A 20,556-nucleotide genomic window follows, 5' to 3' on the forward strand; every position below is an offset into this window, starting at 1 on the left:
TTAAACATTAGAGGGTGTTTCCAAAACTATTTGAAAGCATTTCCTCAGAGCATTTTCAACAAGCATTTTTGCCTAGAGGATCCTACAAAGTCATTTTACTTCCAAGAGATAATTGATAGCAAGGACGTTGCAACATAAATAATAAACACAGATGTCGCACATGTATGGAAATGCAGGTGGGAAAACAAACCCAGAGACTGTGCAACGTGTGTGTTTACCTTGCTCTGGCTGGCAGGTCCCAAGAGTTTGAGGCAGCCTGGCCAGCACTGCCCAACTGAGTGCACAAACCCGGTTTTTACCCCACTGCTCCACGTGGGTCTTCTGCTGAGGGTTGCTTTGAAAAGCATCACTTGGGAGCTGTTGAGAAACAGGAAGAAAAAAAAAAGGCCAGTCTCAATAATACGTCTTTGGAAAAGTGACATGAGTCCATGAATGCTCTGGCAAAGCTCCCAGGGCAGCATCCTCCTGGATCAAATATTGGCCTGACAATATTTCCGATATGGGAGAGATGCCCCCGCTCTGCCTCGCGCTCCGGCTGCGTTTCGAGCTGCGGAGCATTTTGTGCACAGCCCAGCAGGAGGAGCAGGGCTCACGCAGGAGCTGCTGGTGGCACCTCCCAGGCCAGCTGTCCTTCCCGGGACCAGGTCCAGAGGGAGCTTTGGAGCCAGCCAGTATATAGACACACATACATATTTCCTTATTTACGTTTGTTTGTTTATATCAAATCAATGGTTGAGAAGTAATTGTACTATCACAGTTGGTTTCAGATAGCTAGAAAAGCGAAATAGCAAATACCTTTCTTTTTATTGTTGTTACAATATAAAAATATGACTCTCACTCCTGTTTTCCCACTGGATTTATAGTGGGGTGAATATTGCTTTTCTCTCCCTTAAAATTTCCTTTGAAATCTGACCAAGAAAAAGCTTTAAGCTCTTACTGCTTCCACTGGCCATGGGATGTCCATGAGGACTCCTTGCTGCTGCTTTGCTTTTCCACTGTTCCCTTCCCGGAGCTCCAGGGTCATGGGAGAGACCAGAGGAAACCACAGTTGATATTCCTCTGTTTTTGTTTGTTTTTTATTCACCTAGAGGTGCTTCACTGTTAGTCAGCAGAGCGGTCTGACCAGATTCAGCAGATGAGTCACTCCTTTACGGGAAAGTGTCTCAGTAACAATTAGGAGGAGCGGAGAGCCAGAGCTGAAGGGCATGTGTGCCCAAATCTGAGCATTAGGTGCTTCATTAGGAAATCTGCAAAGAGAGATCTTCACATATAAGAATTGTTACATTGCAATGAACTTAAATGGATATTAAAGGTCCTTATTGTTAAGGAGAACATGTCTGCAGTCACTTAATAGGTCTAGGAAGGCATCAGCTGATCTGCCTTTCTGAGCCTATGCCAGATGACATTAGGAAATTGCAACATGTTGTGCAAAACCCAATGGGTTCTGGCGGGTTGTTTCCCACCGGAGCACAACTCCGGTGCGTGATTTTCATATCACTCCTCCAGGACACTGAGACACACCTCAGCATTACCGCAGAATTACCCCAAACTTGAAAACAAATTGCAGAAAAAAAAAATCAGGATTGAGTTTGAATGCAGCATAGCTTTAATTGCAGGAGAAGTACAGCACGCGTTGGGCAGAGCATCCCGTGGAGCGGCCAGGATCCTGCCCAAGCAGTGGGAGTGGGACAGGGCTGCCAGGACCGGAGAGGTGGCCCCTTCAGAAGCCACCGCCGCTGCAGCTTCCTCCTCCCAGGGAGGATGCTCCAGACGTGTAGGACCTCCTGTATCCGTGGGAGTACCCCCCGATGCCGGAGGAGCGGCCTCTTCTATAGGAGCCCCCAGTGGAGGAGGACATGCCACCTCCATAGCAGCCCCCAGGGGCAAAGGATCCACTACCGCCGTACGAGCCAGAGCTGAATCCCCCTCCATAGGAGCCCCCCACTCCCCCGGAGCTGAATCCCCCTCCGTAGGAGCCCCCCAATCCCCCAGAGCTGTATCCTCCATAGGAGCCACCTATTCCCCCAGAGCTGTATCCTCCATAGGAGCCACCTATTCCCCCAGAGCTGCCCCCACCATAGGAGCCACCAATTGAGCTGCTTCCTCCATAGAAGGGGCCCCCTCTAAAGTTTCCATCGTTGGGGAGCACGGTGCCCACCAGGCTCTGCTGCGGGCAGGAGCTGATGATGGGGCCGGGGAAGGTGACGATCACGGGCGGCGGGTAGACCACGGCGCGGGAGTCCCCGCAGGAGGTGACGCAGGGCTCGTTCCAGGCGCTAGCACATGGCTCTGGGCAGGTCACTTCACAGGGTGGGTAACATCTGCTGCTCAGGAGCTGTCCACCTGAAGACATCTTTTGTGATGGAGATCAACCTGCAGCATAATTTAAGGAGTAGAAGTAACATGCAAGTGCAGCTCCACATCTTTATACAACCTCTGTTGACTACAAAAGCTCTATGTTTCCTGCTAGAATTAATCATATTTCCTGTAACATGAGAATTACTTCCGTGGAGATGCTCTTTGTTAACCCCATCTGAAGAACCATTCTGCAGTATGTGTAAAACTAAATAATAGACACAAAGACACCTTCTGTGGCAGTCCAGCATTGCCAACATTAAGGGACACAGCTTTCTAAAACACCTTTAGCTTGTTCTAGAGAGTATCTTACCACCCTCAGCACTAACCATTACTTCTGCTGAGGACATTCACTAATATAATAAACTCAACTATGAGTTGGGTTTTTTTTTTTTTGCTAGAAACAATTTTGACAGATCCTGTTGGTTAGAAACCAACAGCTGTTCTTGCTATCTAGTAATGTGCATGTATATATAAACATATGTATATAAAAACTTATCTTAAGAAATGCCCAAGTATTCATGTGTACTATTGGAATTACAGATGTGAAACAGCAAATATTTAATTTTCAGCCTCTTTTTTTAAACAACAGAGTTTAAAAAACCTCTTGCTCTTGTGCCTTGCCAGAACACAGCCCTACATCTAGCACCTGTACCCACTGAACAGCTACAAAGTCTCATCTATGAAAGAAATAAAACAAGGTTGATATAGCTGGTCATTGCAAAGCCTTGATGTAGGCTTCGTTCCCAAGTTCAACACCAACATCCCCCAAATAAAATAACAACATAAAGGATGCGAGCTTACCGGGTTTGCAGTGAAAACCAGATGAATTGAAGCTGCTGGTGAACCCAGAGCGAGCACTGCGCTTTTATATACCCTTCAACCTGCCGCTGCGTACGCAACACGCTTTCACGCATGGGCCTTAATAGTTAGCCAGCAAAATATTTTGCTGTATAAGCTTCTTCTAATTGTTCTAAGTGCTTTGATAACTGATAATGATTAGTAAATCAGCCTCACATTATAGAATATGCACAACACGCCCTTTGTCTCGCTTTAATCCTTAAATAGTTTTTATATTCTTTTTTTATTATCACCACCTCCCGACCTCATTTGGATTGCAGTGGCACTGAACTGGGCCCCGTTGGCTTTAAGCAAGCTGAAGAATTTGGCCCTGTCAGGAGAAATATTCTCTGTTCAGCAAAAAGACTCCCTTTAAATTCAAAATTGCAGAGAAAAGAAAAAAAAAGAAAAAAAAAACATATTTGCATTTTTTTGGACAAGGAACACATGTGTGTAGAATGTGTCTAATTTTCTTGGAATCTAACCAAAAATTTATGTATCTTGAGAGGTGAAGACTTCTTTCAAGAAAGCCTCTCTGGTTCTCTTAGATGAGTAGTTAAAAGTCTCATATTTTAGTAGATGAAGCAGTCTGTAAGTAGAAAAGTGTCTAAACAGAATTTTCTTTTTCAATAATCAGAAATCAGGGGAGAACATTAGATATGATCAATATTTTTGCCACATTATAACATATAAACATGATATTGATATGCACCAGCAATATCAAACACCCTGCTCTCATGCTTTATTTCTGGATCAAAGTAATGTAGTTCTGGATTTTGACTCAGTCATAGCCGTGAGTAGGGAAACCTACCCAAGCCTAAATGGTGTTTTTCCAAGCTGCTCCACTTTTTGCATTATTTAATGTTTATATCATGTGCTTCTGACATATTCAGACCTGGTTAGAAAATGGAACACGGAGAGCTTACAAGGTCAAGATCTTGCAACAGAATGAGAGCGAGTTCTGTCAGGCATCAGTGGGCAGCCCTTGATTTAGCAGTTTTGAAAGTCAGCAGTTTTGCTCCTCGCTTCACATGAACCTCCCCGGTTTCCCGCTGTTGAGTTGAGAAATACCAACTTACATAAAGGAACCTAGACAGTGACTGCTGCTTCTCCCCACATTTCAGCACCACTTGAGTGACTTCTATGAGAACCCAACTCTTTGCAACTCAGGCTTGAAAGAAGAAAAATGGAGTATTGTGCAGCAAAGCAATTTATGAGCTGGCTGCATCCCTCAGCCAGGTGCATCTAGACTCACTTCCCTTTCAACTCTTGTAAGGGCTAGGAATGATACCAGCTGCTAGTTAGTGTTGTCAGATTTGAAGGATAAAATAAAACACAGGGCGTGAAGCATTTGTCAAATGACTCGGAATTGAGAATAAACTAATGACCATATCACTTATGAAAACAATTAGAACAATTACAGAAATTATTCATATGGCAAAACATGGTTTGGCAACACTCAAGCTGCTCTTGCACAAAGTGTGGCTCACATCCTACCGGTGGTCTGAGCATATATAAGAGCCCGGTGAACGCTTCAGTCTCATAACACCTGCTCTTCTACAACTTCTTCTACTCTCTTCCAGATCTGGTAAGTTAGATTTCTTTTATTCTCTTTACAAATGATTAGGAAAATTGTTCATCATTGACTAAGGCCTCAGTCTTCCACTAAGAGTGTGATGCTCAGTTGTTTGTCTTTTCTAATATATATATGTATGTGTGTGTTGAGATTTAAATGTATGTCTTCGTAGAGAAAGATGTGAATTGTAAGACTGGATTCTCCAAGACACTTGGAATAGTCCGATATTGTTAACAGACTCTGGGGTTGTGTATTAAAATACAAAAGAGGAGCTAATTCCAAAGACAGGCCGTGCTTGGTTTTGCTCTCCTTGAATATCCATTTGAATATAGCAGGAGAAATCAAGTGGGGAAGTGTCAGTTGTGTTAGTTCATGCATGTGCATGAAACTACAAGATCTACAGATCTACAAGCGCTTTTCCCTCTGGCTTTTGAGCATCACACTTAGGCTTTATCACCTGCTGCAGGTTGACCTCCATCACAAAAGATGTCTTCAGGTGGACAGCTCCTGAGCAGCAGATGCTACCAACCCTGTGAGGTGACCTGCCCAGAGCCATGTGCTAGCGCCTGGAACGAGCCCTGCGTCACCTCCTGCGGGGACTCCCGCGCCGTGGTCTACCCACCGCCCGTGATCGTCACCTTCCCCGGCCCCATCATCAGCTCCTGCCCGCAGCAGAGCCTGGTGGGCACCGTGCTCCCCAACGATGGAAACTTCAGAGGGGGGCCCTTCTATGGAGGAAGCAGCTCAATTGGTGGCTCCTATGGTGGGGGCAGCTCCGGGGGAATAGGTGGCTCCTATGGAGGATACAGCTCCGGGGGATTGGGGGGCTCCTACGGAGGGGGATTCAGCTCCGGGGGAGTGGGGGGCTCCTATGGAGGGGGATTCAGCTCTGGCTCGTACGGCGGTAGTGGATCCTTTGCCCCTGGGGGCTGCTATGGAGGTGGCATGTCCTCCTCCACTGGGGGCTCCTATAGAAGAGGCCGCTCCTCCGGCATCGGGGGGTACTCCCACGGATACAGGAGGTCCTACACGTCTGGAGCATCCTCCCTGGGAGGAGGAAGCTGCAGCGGCGGTGGCTTCTGAAGGGGCCACCTCTCCGGTCCTGGCAGCCCTGTCCCACTCCCACTGCTTGGGCAGGATCCTGGCCGCTCCATGGGATGCTCCGCCCAACACGTGCTGTACTTCTCCTGCAATTAAAGCTATGCTGCATTCATACATTTGCCCAGTATCTTCTTTCTTATCTTTGCATCTACAATCCACATTGATTGTGAAACACAGCGCCCAGCGGCTGGCTGACAGCCCAAAACTTTCAGGCTTAAGTCTTTAAAAGAGAATTGGGCAGCTTTAGCAGGTGGCAGGACTTTCTGAGGAATGAAAACGTTGCACCCTGTGACACATTCCCGAGTTCTTGCCACAGCGTGGAGAACCCGTTTCCCCATGACATGCGGTTACGTGTCTCTCAACTACAGAGACACATAAAGATTGCAATCTACTTATCTAATTGGTTTCAAATGGAGCCTATTTCTTCAGTCATATTAAAGGCTTTGCTAGAAGCTCATGAGTTCCTCACCTGTAAGGATCATTAAATTAATCATAAATTTCTGTATCTTCTTAGAACGCAGGAGACTTAAGTAACTGCTTAGTTGCTTTGGTAGTCTATAAGTTCTTTTTGTCTGTCTCCAGAGAAGCTCTCAAGGAAAGTTTGCTTTATTTCTAATTTCACTCCATTTGATTCTGGATCTCCCTCATATATTTGCCAAATAACAACACTCAGATTGAATAAAGCCAGATTTTAACATATCTTTGCATACAGTAGTCTTACCTTGGGAATTCAGTCAGTCTCCTCACTTCTCTTTTCCCAGCAATAAACATGGAACACAACACCTGGAAGCAGATAAAATATGCTTTTGTATCAACTGGCATTCTTTAGGTACCTTTGAAAACATAGCTACAATGCCTGAAGCTCAACCTTCCCATGGAAATCACAATAATTTCTATAAAATGAGGTTCTAATCAACACATTGCGACAGAATGGATAGACAGACTCTTCCAGGAGCGAAAATCTCATTCTACTATAGAGAGGAAAAGAAAGTGAATTTTCAATCTCAGCTGACCACATCACAACTTAATCGACATTAATCAGTTTGACCTGCCCTGAAAAGGTCTTACTTCTGTAGCTGGCACTTTTAGATCTCAGCCATCACCTGACACAAAATGAACCCATTGCAGTAGTGGAAGATGATTTATCCAAGGGTTACCTATGCCAAGGGAAACTCTGTTGGCAATAGGGTGGTATCTGTTCCTGCATCAGCACAAATCACCGAGTCAGCAGCCTTAGCAACCTCTGCGCCCTACGGAGCAGCAATCCTGAACTGCTTTGCATACTTAAATTTTGAATGTTTCATTCAACCATCTCTTTTCACAACACCTGTATTTCCTAGGCAATTATTATCATATCAAAAAAGGATAATTGATGTTATTAAACATGCCCTAGGAAGCCTACTAGGCTAGGGGAAAGGACAGGACAAAAGTGATTTGGGGCAGAAAGAGAATCTGAACAGAATTTTAACACGCAGAAGAATTTTAATGAAAAACAGTTGCAATTTTACTATCATTTTTGGCCCTGTTAGATTACTTGCTTTGCACTGGCACAAGAAAAACAGAGCTCTGTAATTGTGAAATGACTAGTAAAAGATGGTATTAATTAAAGATATAGCATAACAGGAAAAAGAGGTGTGGGTTGGATTTCAGAGGTAGCAAGCAAGGGTGGTTCCCCACTGATGCAATGGGCTTTCCCTAGCTCCAGAACCAGCCCCTGCAAGAAACTGGATCTTGTGCTTTCATCTCCTAAGTCATTCTGCAGTCTGGGTGTATTTGGGCTGTCTTAATACAAGTCAGTTCCCAGAGCAAGATCCTTGGCTACTTCTGTAGGACCCTTCGCTTCAAAAGGCCCCTATCCTTGAGGGGTCCCCAGACCTGTCAAGAAGTCGCCGTGCTCCAGGATTGAATCTGCTTCTTCCCCTTCCAATAGTTATAAGCATAGTCAGCCGTAGACCTACTAGAAGAGAACAACTAAGATTTCTCTAAATCAGGAACTAAAGAAAAGGAACAAAAGAAAAGAGTGAGAAACCTTAAAAAGGCTTGATCAGGAAGGTAACTGGTGGGGTGGGGGAATGGCAACTGGGAAGGAAAAAAGGAGGAGCTGTGAAATGAGGAGCACCTGGAGAAGGATGGGCTGCACCTGATTTGTACTGGGGCTCTGCTGACACCTGAACATGATGGATTCTTGGCTGCAAGTTGCTTATTCCAGCTTAACCTCCAACCCCAAGAGCAATGCCAAGCAGCACTGGTCCACGTGCATCATGGAATCACTACTTTATTTTATAGACCCCTCCTAAAATAATGTAATTACCGTGGGAATAATAGGAGTAGAGGTGTTCAAAAATTCCTCATGAGCTCTTCTCCTGACTGAAATTCCTGTTTCATCAAAAAGCCTGCAGGCATATTATTTTAAGTATTTCTTTTAAAAATACTAATAAAAATATTTAAACCACCTGCAAAGTTAAGGTGGAAGAAATAATTTCCCAAACAACGAGCATGCGTGAGGTACATTGCAATCCTTAATTGTGAGTGAGCACGAGGGCATCCACGTAATAGTCGCCCGAGGGATCTCATGGTGATGCTTAACAAGCACAGATAATTTACAGCATAAATGCTCCAATTAAATACCCAAACCACAAGGACTAGGATATTCAAAGGAAGGAAATGAATGCTTTGCTTGACACAGCACTCTTTGGCACAGCCTACACACAAACCCTCTCTTGTCGTGAGGAATATCACGACCAAAACATCTCCCAGAGAACGATATTGTTTCTGCTGCTGGGACAAATTTCTCAGGACATGCCCCTGGGTGCAAGACCTTGTCTTTTAAGTCTGACTCTTAAGTGCATATGAATGAAATCCCCCTTCCCTTTGGGTCTACCACCTGGGACACTCAGACTCGGTTCCTATAGACCGGAGCCTGGCCTTGCCTCCTGCCGGAGTCGGGACACGTGCTCATTCCGGCACCTGCTGAGCTTCTCCAGGGTTATTAGAACAATTCCTCATGGATATTCAAGACTCACCTGGAAATGACTCTGAGTAACTCATTTGGCTTCAAAGTTGGCTCTGCACTGAGCAGGACTGTGTCAGGTGATTTCCAGAGGCCCTTCCGACCAAAATTATTCTCCAATTCTACTACATTTATTAGTATGTTTATTATGAAGAACCCCTGAAGATTGATATTGACCATATGTAGGACTTTATTCTTCTCTGATGATAGCCCTTCACTAACACATCAGAGCTGGTGGGTGTCCAAACTCTGCAGAAAGTTATCTTTGTTTAGACTCCTTTGTAACCAGAGAACTGCATTGAAATGAAAGTCAGAAGACAGTGCTATGATGCAACAGAATTTTAATACCAACAAGAGTGGAATGCACTCTCGCAATATGAGGCAATGCAGAGACAAAGAACATAATTTCCATCTCAAGAAGGACCACAACCAGTCATTCAGAGGAGCACAGAGCTCACAAGACCTTCTTTCATCTGTACCCTTTCACAGCCAAGTCCCACTACCTGCTTTTTCCCTCTATTCAACTTCAGAAAGAACAAAATATAATATCAGCAGATGGTAAATTAGTGCAACATTAGGATCATAAGCTTTAGGTAAAATACAGCACAAAGGAAATGAAAACACATGCTGAATCAGAGGGACACCAAGTGCTCCTACTGCCTTCAGCAGGAATAGTGGCTGCTTGGCGTATCTGATATCCAGGCCTGTGTGTCAATCATTAGTTTGCATCTTATTGGTTCTTGTCTTAGGAGTCTTTCTTAAAGACTTAAAATGACCCATAGTTTCCATAGCGATACCTATAGAACCCTCTATTGAAGGAGGGGAAGCAATTTCTACCAAATCCTGATAGAAGTGAGGTGCGGTACATACTGCTGAGACGAGAGCCTCCACCACCACAGGAGCCCCCCACTCCACCGTAAGAGCCCCCGGAGCCATAAGAAGACCCCCCACCATAGCAACTGCCAGATCCATAAGAACCGCCAGATCCATAGGAACCACCAGATCCATAGGAACCGCCAGATCCATGGGAGCTGGAGCCACCACCGTATCCCACGCCTCCGCCTCCATATGATGAACCCTCAAACTCAGGTATGCCGGTTCCCACTACGCTTTCCTGAGGGCACGAGCCGATGATGGGTCCTGGGAAGGTCACAACAACGGGCGGCGCGTACACGATGGCTCTTGAATCTGCGCAGGAGCTCACACATGGCTCGTTCCAAGCCTGAACAAATGGTTCCGTGCACGTCACTTCACACGACGGAGCGCAGCGGGCGCTAAGCATCTGTCCGTAGGAAGACATCCTTGCAGAAGCCAAGTCAACCTGATAGAGTGGGCAGCCATGGGAGCCAAAGATCAAACAGTTTTAGAGTAGCTTCGTTTGCACGGATGTGTGGAAAAGTATCCACCCTCAATAGTGCTTATCTCATGCTGCAAATGCTTTCTGAGGGTCCTGCCTCCCCAGCTCATCTCTCCAAAGAAATGACTACTGAGACTTTGAATCTCACCCATACTGTACTTACTCATCTTAACTGAGCTGCCATGCAAGTCTGTACATTTTTTGCCGTCGCTCACCCATAATAACAAATTTTAACCTCTCTCGGTGAGGTCCTCATTGGCTAATTTTATTGATAAGCTCTTGGAAAATGCAATATTCTTATCCAGTATCCTGTTCCTATACTTCATAGAGCAGCTCTGCCTTTAACAGAAGGCTTTACATCTCTCTTACATCTCTTGTATCTCTCTGTTCTGTATATTAACTTGGTTAAAGAAAGAAATGGTGCAAGGACAGCATCTTTCACTAATTCGTCAAAATTGCTACTATTCAGATTTATCGAAAAAAAAAACTCTATTTGCAAGTTGCTGTATCCAAGATCACTTTTAGACAAAAGACCTACATCAATATCGCTAACATAGGATGTAACCCCCATCCCCAGCTATACATTAATTTCTGTAATTATGAAGGGATGCAGTCAATCAGACTTACCCTGTCACCAAGAGGGATTAGGCAGCAGAAGCAGCTAAAGAGATCCAAGCTACGAGCACTTTTATACCGTGTCACGGAGAATAGAGAATGGGAGACACTTTTACGCAACCGTTAGCCGCATCTTGTGAAACACACTGTTTTCCCCAGGTAATGCCTTCCTTTGTTGCAATCGTTTTGATAACAGCTTATGATTATCAGTTGGTTTCCAATCCCACATACCATGATGCATACATTTACCCCATCTTATCTTTTCACCAAAAATCTCAGGAAATGGAATTTGGTTTGGCTTTCACTTGACGGCTTGGATCATGGGGGTAGCTCAGAGATGGGTCATCAACACTCTGCTAGCAACTACCAGAATCCAGTTTATCATTTGACATCTCACGTAACAACAACATCTGGGGATCCTGGGGAATTTTTCCATTTTAGAGGTAGTAAATAGTATTTTGCATGTTTTATGTTAAGTAGCTAATAATGTCCCACCAATGGCAGTGGGGACATATGTCCCCATGCACGACACAAATCGTATCCTGATTAAGCCGGCACTAGTAGACAACAAGGCAGTTCATTAGCTCAACCTATGACAAAAAAAAGTCCATGATTAACCACATCAACACAAACCTCTTTGCTATTTTCTTTTGACAGATTTTTAAAACTATATCTCAGAAATACAGGTGATTTTATTTCTGTTTATTTTTGTTTTCTGAAATCAGTGCAATGGCTGAAGGAATGCGCAGCCAATGGAGATATGAGAGCAGGCTGCATAGAGAAATGAGTCACATAATTTGCGGGAATAAGAAGTAACTAATAATTTCAATGATTAGCAGCTGAGCCAATTAAAACAGTTACCAAACCAAATATTATATAAGAGTAAATAAGGACTTCTTTGTTCTTGAGGTTGTTCAACAGCACCTACGACAAGGTCAAAACAACTTCCCCACTGCCCACAACACCAGCTGCACAAAATCACACTGGTTTGACCCTCTATATGGTCTCTATACCTTCATTGGCAGTGGTAAATGATGGTGAATCTGTGTTTTATTGAATGTAGGAAGAGCAGATTGGTGTTTTCAAGTCCAAACTGGGGCGAGCCTTCATGTTCTGTTCCTTGAAAAATGACAGATGAAATGCAAAGTGGTAGTTGGCAAAACAGTAGCATAGCTTTTAATATGACCTAAAACTCAGTTGCCTTATGTCAGTAATTTATATCAACTGAGTAGCTGATCCCATATATTTGCAGCAAAGATTATTGTAAAGACAGAGAAACACCTATCTTCCTTTAGCAAATGAAGGTTAAACACGTAAAGAAGTATTGTATTTAATACATATAGAAATAAAGCTAAATAAAATACACAGAAAAAAAGGTTGTTTCATATAATAGACCACCTCAGGGGTCTTCTGCTTTCCTATAGAAGAATTATTGCTTCATTAGAGAAAATAGCAAACTACATCAACCAGCAGCATGGCCCCAAACTTGGCTTTGCAACATTCAATGCAAACTCACCTCATGCAAATCAATTCCAGAGCAGAGCTTGAAAGATTCCTTATCTTGTTGGGTCTTTTTGTCCTGTTCTTTTGATGTTGTTGTTGTTGTTGCCAAACCTTATTGATTTTCTTGTTTCAGAAATCGCGGCGCTGCTCTCTGCTCCTTACGCACTTGCTTTGCATATGGAGATTAAATCTTAAAGAGGAGGCCGGTGTAATTGCTAGTCCTCTCCCCTGTTCCATGCTATAATTTTCTGAATTGGTCTGAAAGCTCATTTGCCAAAAAGGAAATAATCCATATCATTGTAAGAAAACCTTATTCTTAGTCTTCATTTTTTCTGCAGATTTTATCATGATAATTCAGGCAGATGTGGAATATAGTGCTTATAAGGGAATAACATATCCTCCAAGGTATCAGCATAGATAAGACATGAGTCATATGTGTCAGAGAGCAATCTGAGGGCTAGGGCACTTTTTGGATCCTGGACATCCCCGTTTTGGCTCAGGTCTCCAGTGTGGCAAGTGATCTCACCTGGGAAACTGTTTAGAAAACAACTCACTCTGGAGGGTTAATATTACTGAGTGCTTTTTCTTTGCCCGACTGCAAAACTGAAGATGAACTAGGGAGTTCAAGGACTAGCTCAGCACTGTCTACTCTTTTATATCTATCTGTATGTGTAAGATAAACCTCTCAGCTCTTCACCAGAACAAGACGCATTGTTGCAAGCATCTGAAAATGGGACTTAGAAAAGTCCCCGCACTCCTGGTTTAACGTCCCTTGAGAAAAATCCACCCTGCTCCCAAGGGCAACTCCTGGTCAATGACCCGCTCTGCTCCTCTCCCATCTGCAGCCTGGACATCAGTCCCCACCTCCAAATATTTAATGGCAGCAGGTAGCCCTTGCTCATTAAGTGCAGCGCTCATTACATGGATTTCATTTCTTATGAAAAGGACTGGTTGCATTTTCAAACAAAAGGTGGTAATTAAATAATTATATATTCAAATAACTCTTAAACTGAAAAATGCTTCCCTGCCACTCAACGCAAGTCGCTGGAGCACGGGAATGATTGTGCCACCATAATCGCTCAGTGTATCTTTAGTTTCCAAAACCAGAGCCAATGCTCTTTGGTGTGATGTGCAGCTCTGGAGCAGCAACGCATGGAAACAGGAATCGACATTCCAGCAAATATAGCTGGGAATAACACATCTGTCCTGCGGTGCAGAGCTGGGCAAGGGCTGGATCTTCTCAAATGCAGCAGGTAGAGCTGCAGAGACTTGTTTGCTGCCGGTGAGGAGGGATTTGGTGAATTGAGTTTTGAGTTGCTCAGACCAAAGCATCGCCCTTGAGCAAACATCCCACTTTCAATACCTCCTCAGCTTCCAGCATCTGTTGATACATTTGGCATGAACTCGTAGCTCTGCACCACCTCATGGCTCACAGAGGTGTGGCACCAATATCCAGTTTAATAACCTATTAATTCCAGTGCAGTAAATTAAACCTTCATCCTGGTTCGTTATCTAATTAAGCCTGTCAATCTCAGCAATAAAAACCAGCAGGCTGGCAGCTGGCTTTTGGTTTCCTACAGCCTGTTAGGTGGCAAAACCTGGCCCAGGCCCTTCTGAAATCCTTTATAGGCAGGATGGAGACAGAAGATGCTTTTGCCACTGAAGAGAAAGGGACATAGAGCTCTGCTCTCCACAAGTGGCATGAGAGTTTTCTGCTTCTATTAAAAAAAGCAACTTAGAAGTCATCTTCCACTGGTAAAAATCCTTTCCTGAAGCCCATTGAGAAGGTAGATCATTACCCAGGTGCTGGAACCACTGACAGGATGGGGTGGAGGGAGTGATTCAAGAGTGGGTCTCCAGGACTCCTGATTCCCGAGAACTCCACCCTGCAGACGACCTCATTACACTATTTTTCACAACCCTTTTTGCATGAGCCAGGCAAACAACAGCAGGTCTCTCCCAGCCCTGTTTCCCAGCTTATCTGGGGTGACGCCCCGAGACCCAGCTCACAGACCCAATCTTCTCAGATATATTAATTACCTCTTTGTGTTGGATCGATAAAGTAGGGCATATGCTAACACCTGTGAGACAAACAAGCTGATTTGCAGGAGCTTGCATTCTATGGAAGGAAAATAATCCAAGTTGCTCCAAATTTGCAGCCTTTTGGCTTAGCACCTGGAAAACCAGCAGAGTGACAAAGCAGCAGATTTATGAGCTTTTTTTTTTTTCCTAGAAAGATGCAGCAAGCTCAACACGCATTGAACAGCATCAATTTGCCAGTTGAGGGATCCACTGTTTATTTGGGAGACTCACTTTGGAAAAAAGAGGTTTATTGAGGGTAGGGAGGACACATGGACAAGACAGAGCAAATCATTAAACAGCAGCTGCCACAAACTGCTAACCAGACTATGTGGAATTAATGTGTTTAGCCAGTAGGCACCTGCCAATCAAGGAAAAGAAAACCAGAAAACCACTGTGATAATGCAGAATCTGTTTAATAGAAGTAAAAAGACAGGAGGAGGCTGCTAAAAGCAATAACACAGGTGGGTTCAGTGTGCCCTTCTGATGCTGTCTCTGCATTAAAACCTTTCTTTCTTCTGGTGTGTATTTCTCCAAATATTTTTCCCTTTTCTGTGCATTACACCAAATACCTTTGTTCTCTTCCTGCTAAGTAAAGCATAGAGAGGCGCATTTTTATTTCTGCTACACTTCTTCCCTGCAATGAAAGTGAGACCCATGAGCAAACGGAGTACAAATATAAATATATTTATAAGAGGAAAAAATGGGCTTCTTGTGGCCTGGGAAAGGTCGTTCTCATCAGCTTTAGCAGTGGAAAAGGCTCATTAGGTCTGAGCTGACTACAGTTACATTCATCTTGAAGCAACATTTGCTTGCCATTTTCCTGGCAAAGTCATGCAAAAAGAACAAATTGCCCATGAGGACCAGACATAGACACTTCAGGCTTTCTGAAAATAAATGCTAGAGTTGGAGGGAATTTTATGAGCCTTATCAGCTGCCAGAGAAGACACTGGAGGAAAAGGCTGAGCTAACATGAAACATTATTTAAGAGAGAGGCCAGTGGGATGGATGAGGTTGGGACTGGCTGGTGGCAGAGCTAGATAGCTGAGCTCTCCGTTTCTTTGCTGTCTGTGTTTTCCGTATCCGTGTTCTCCGCCTTTAGTTTCTCCTTCTCAGGAGGATGCTCTTCCCTCTGGCTTGCAGGGGACGAGTAGCGCAGGTAGCTGGGCCGGTTGCAGGGATGAATCCAGCGGGACACGTATATGTACGAGGTCCGCGGGGGCCGCTGGGGCTCGTAGCACGGGGGTGGCTCCGGGCACGCAGCTCCTGCTCGCAGGGATGCTGTGCATCCCTCCGGCACCGCAGAGCTTCCCACCAGCGTCTCCTGCGGACACGTGCTGAGGATGGGCCCCGGGAAGGTCACGACCACAGGAGGGGGGTATATAATGACACGGGAACCTGGGCACGACACCACGCAGGGCTCGTTGCAGCTGCTGGAGAGGGGCTGCGGGCACCAGGCGTCGCACGGAGGGCCAGCACAGTGCTCCCCGGCCAGGGACATCCCGCAGGAACGGCGGCCACCTGGAACACACAGCGGAGAGCACAGCGGTGTCATCCAACACCTCCCCCTTGCATGCTTGCCCTTCCCAACACAAGCAGGACCACCTGCTCCTTCCACTTGCACCCCAAGCTTGGCTCGGGTATTTGGGGTACGGGGCAAATTGCTGCTGCTTCAGCATCTCTATGTGAGCTGATGGCACCCAGAGATAAAGGGCACTGCCTTCTCCCTTCCCATTCCCAGCTCCCTTTCTCCATTCACCTACGGATGTCCTATCCTAAATCCTTCTCCCCCAGCATCCACCCTCCCAAAAAAGACCCATAGCCCTCTAGGGTGCACCCTTATCCAGTCACCTCCAGCCCCACACAGCCACCAGTCATCTAAGAAGGGCCAGTTGGTAGCCCCAAGCTAGAGGATGGGTAGAAATCACCTAGGATGGTTTGGTCTGTCCATGATAGCTCCAATCCTGGATTCCTGCACCTCTCCCCAGGTTGCAAGTCGTAACACACACACAGATGGACCAGATAGCAATCTTTTTCTTTGCCCGTGCTATCTTCTCTCTTGGCGTGGAGGCCAAAAGGACCCGGTGGTGGTGATGGGCTGTGTGGTGCTCCCCTCCCACAAAACCCAGCCCCAGGAACCTCCCTAGGCCTGCAGAGATGATTCGTGGTGAAGCTGAGAGCTCCAGGGAGATTCACAGCCTCTAACTTACTGCCAAGCCCCTGGATCCATCTCCCAGCCCTTTCGCAAGGGACTAATTACAAACCATATTTTGAGATTTATTTGTCGGAGATAAAAACTGCACCATGTTGGTGACTGCCTGTAAAGGGAACACTGCGTTTCTGTAGCTGGAGGAAAATAAGCAGCCACAGAGAAATTAAGCCCCTTCCAAGGTAGGTGACCAAATAATTCCCAAGAAATGCCTGTTATGAGGGAGAGGTTGAGGGGATCCCTCTCCTGCCATGTCCATTATTCCATGTCTGTCATTAGCCACCTTTATCAGAAAACCCCTTTTCTTCCATGCAGCAGGGAAGCAATGTCCACACAGAGCTTCTTTCTGAAAATGCTATCATTTGGGGAGGTCAAGACAGGCACAAGAAATCTCTGTCACTGTCTAACACCTCAAAAACTACACCTCACTAATTTGATGGATAAAAAGCACAGGGGAAGCAAAAATTTAGAACAACTGGCCTGAGCATCTCAGATCTGCTCCAAATTTCTTTATAAAAAAATTACTACCTAAATTGCACCTGAATTAATCTTAAAATACCTTTCATTTTGGATACCATATACACACATATATATGCATACATACCTATAAAATAAGGTTTTTATAGGAAAGCCAATCCCCATGGATAAAGCTTTAGGGCAGATGTCCAAGTACACAACTATATATTTTCTGGCAGGCTTTTCTAGAAAGGAACTCAATAACCCCTATAGAAACCACAGCATGGCTTAATGTTAAATCCCAGCTCCTGTTAAAGCAACATCTTGTTTGATATAATTAGATTGAGGTGTGAAGGACTTACCAGCTGTCCAGAAGAAGTCAAGAGAAGTGGCCAGAGGTGCCCCGAATCCTCCGAGTTTTATAAACTTTCTTCAACATCCAGGAAGATGAGACAACCTCCATGCATGAGGTCTTAATTACTTTCCAAACATTTTTTCCCGCATGTGTAACACTTCTAATTACTATAATTATTTTAACACTGTTTACAGGCATTATTCAATTCTCTATAGCACATACTGTTACCTTTTGTGGAGCACCCCTTGCATTGCATCTTTATGGGCTAAATTCATTGATGCGGTTCTGCCTGCTCTCCTTACACCTCACTCTGGTTTGCTCAGCAATGCCAATGGGGGGACAGATGATAGTAGATGTATTGCAGAAATGTCAGGCATATCAGCTTCAAGACATGGGATTTTAGATCCATTCTGCCTCACTCCATCACACTGTAGATATCAACCCAACTGGTACCTATCTATCTGCAAGTGCGATCAGAAAATGGAGAAGGAAAAACACCTGGGACAGAGCATGGACATCAACAACCTGTCCCCAAACCCTCAGATGCCTCCAGCTGAGCCCCATGCCAAAGTCTGCAGCAAGCACCAGCCCATGCAGAAAGCTGGAGGTTGTGCTGGAGGCTGAACATGTTCAAAAACATTTCCTAAAGCAATAACATAATTTAGAGCACCCCAGACAAGGAAAATCTCTACATTTACAGATCAAAACATCTAACAGGCTCTAAGAAACCTTCAGATATTTGGCATCATGGATCTGGGAGAGGAAATCCCATTTTTAAGAAATGATTGTGAATACAGGCAGAACTGAAAATGCAAAACGCCCTGGATTATCAGGGCTCTAAACTACATCCTGTTTATGAGAGTGACCTAAGACACTTTAATCAAAAAGTGCCTATTTTTAAAGGTGCCATTACTCAAGCTTGAGGTGATTGCCTAGGCTAACATGCTATTAATATTATAATGATAAAACACTCTGCATGCATGAAACAATAATGAGTATTTTTGAAAAGTGTTGACATTCCATGTTGTGAGGAAATCTCAGCTCCCTCGCCCTTGCAGTTGAGATTATTTTTCCATTATTTTCTTGCAGACCAGGAAGAATCCCACAGAAGTATGCAAGCAGCCAGTCCCAGCTCTGCTACCCCAAACCTCTGCTCTTGGGGAGCACTGACAGACAGGAAAACCACAGCTCGTGCCCTGCACACTGCCACTTGCATGTGGAACCACATCCTCAAGTGATTCTAATCATGTCTCTTTTTCTTAAAAGGGAGAAAAATGCCCCTAAACTGGAAATTCCCATTTTCTATGATGCTTGACTTGTGCAGTGTTCAGTGACACGCGTTGGATGTGCACTGAGACCTCTCCAATAGAGTTCCCCAGCGCCAACCATCCCAGTGGCCTCCCTGGGACCTGCTCCAAGATGCTGGTGGCCCTGGGGCAGAGCCAGCACCGGGCTCAGAGACGCGGATGTGCCACGGGAGGGCAAGCAGCACTTTCCCTGCTGGCCACGTAGCCCGGCTCGCGGCTGCCCTGGTGGCCACGGGGCTGCAGGGTTGAGTCACGGCACCGGGCTGGTCCTCCCGGAGCTCGGGATGCTCCAAGAGGGACCCTGCGTGTTCCGGGAGATGGAGGCTGCAGCACACGGCAGGAGGGGACAGGGACCAAGACCCCCAGCAGGGACAGCCTGAGCCCGGGCAAATGGAATGAGGCGCTTGGGTTTGTCCCGGCTCTTTTCAACACAAGTTTAAGAGAAAATTGCATTTCTGACCCAGCCTAAGGAGGCAGCAAGAGACACGCAGAGACCCAAAATGTCTAAGGCACCGTTTAACAGCTTGGTTTTCTGTCATCATGACGGGGCAACCCCAATACTCTGAGAAAAAAAACACGGAAAAGCTCCGATTTCGGGCATGGAACCCGCCTCCTCCGCGGCCGCCTCCCCGTCGCTGCCGTCCGCACCGCGATGCTGCATCTCCCTCCAGCGGCTGCTCACCCTGGTGCCACCAGCCGCCAAGAGGGACCGTCCCCAGGGGAGCAAAGGCGCAGCAAGAGCTCCCCAAGCGGGGGGAATGCCTGCAGGGACGACCAAGCTACCCTCCTCCGGGAAAATCCTTCCTTTTATCCAGGAAGGGAAGGGCAGAGACCCAGCTCGCCCCTTCGGGAGGCTCCAGCACGTATTCCCACTGGGATTCACCATGGAGCTGTGGCTGGGAATGGTGCTGGTCTCCCAGCACAGCCAGGGGTGACAGAGCTGCTGTCCCCAGGGATGGGGTCCCCACACAGGGCTCTGCTTGGTCTACAAGAGCCTCAGCACAGAAACACACTTCAGCCCTTACATACATGTTAGGAAACCCAAATATTGACCAAGCAAGATAATTATTTCCCGCTGTTGAGGAAAAGGGTTTATTCCAGGAAGAGCTGGAGGGGAAATCAAGCTCACCACCTGGTTGCATATCTGCAAACACAGACCAGCAACGTCACAGCACAGGCTGTGCCTGCCCCAGCTCCTGGTACAGGAGGGACCTTGGGCTTCCTCCTCTCCCCCGTCATCCCAGCCAGCCACCCCATGACCTACTGCTGGTGGGATCCACAGGGATCTCCTTACTGGAGAGTGGATGTCCCTGCTCTGCAAAGCCCAGCCAGAATTGCTCCTGGGACCAGGAGCACCTTTGCTTCCCTTACCTTGCACAGATCTGCAGCAGCATAGAAGGAAAAGCTTCACCAGGCATTCAAACAGAAAATAAATAAGACAGGGGAACACAGGAAACCAGCCGCAAACTGAGCTTTAATGTGACCAGCACAGCTGGGTGATATTTGACCCCTGACAGCAACAAGTCCTTGCAGGTGTGATCTCTGTAGCGCAGCTGGGGCTGTTTTAGAGCTGAGATCTGAGCAGCTGCTCTTGCATTTTTCAACTTCTACAGTATTTTCTGTTGCAGAAATAACTGAGGTCCTAGATGAAGGCAATCCCCCCCCACCAAGTGTAACACAGGGAAAACAAGGGGGAAGCACGGCCCAATCTGCACCAAGTTGGGGATGAGGAACAGGGGGAAGTCACAGGCCTGGTCCCCGGTGGTGTTTTGAGGGGCACTCCTGGAGTTCCA

At 45.9% G+C, this 20,556-nt stretch overlaps 1 protein-coding gene across 1 annotated transcript; it reads right to left on the minus strand.

Moving 5' to 3' along the window:
- Positions 1-1,720: 1,720 nt before the first annotated feature.
- LOC104577001 (uncharacterized) lies at positions 1,721-2,353 on the minus strand. Its single transcript, XM_010224427.2, has one exon. The coding sequence runs from the start codon at positions 2,351-2,353 to the stop codon at positions 1,721-1,723; it is 633 nt and encodes a 210-aa protein (XP_010222729.2).
- Positions 2,354-20,556: the final 18,203 nt, after the last annotated feature.

This window comes from Tinamus guttatus, unplaced genomic scaffold (assembly GCF_059628265.1).
Source record: "Tinamus guttatus ecotype Peru unplaced genomic scaffold, ASM5962826v1 Tinamus_guttatus_pri_ptg000629l, whole genome shotgun sequence".
Lineage (NCBI taxonomy): Eukaryota > Metazoa > Chordata > Aves > Tinamiformes > Tinamidae > Tinamus > Tinamus guttatus.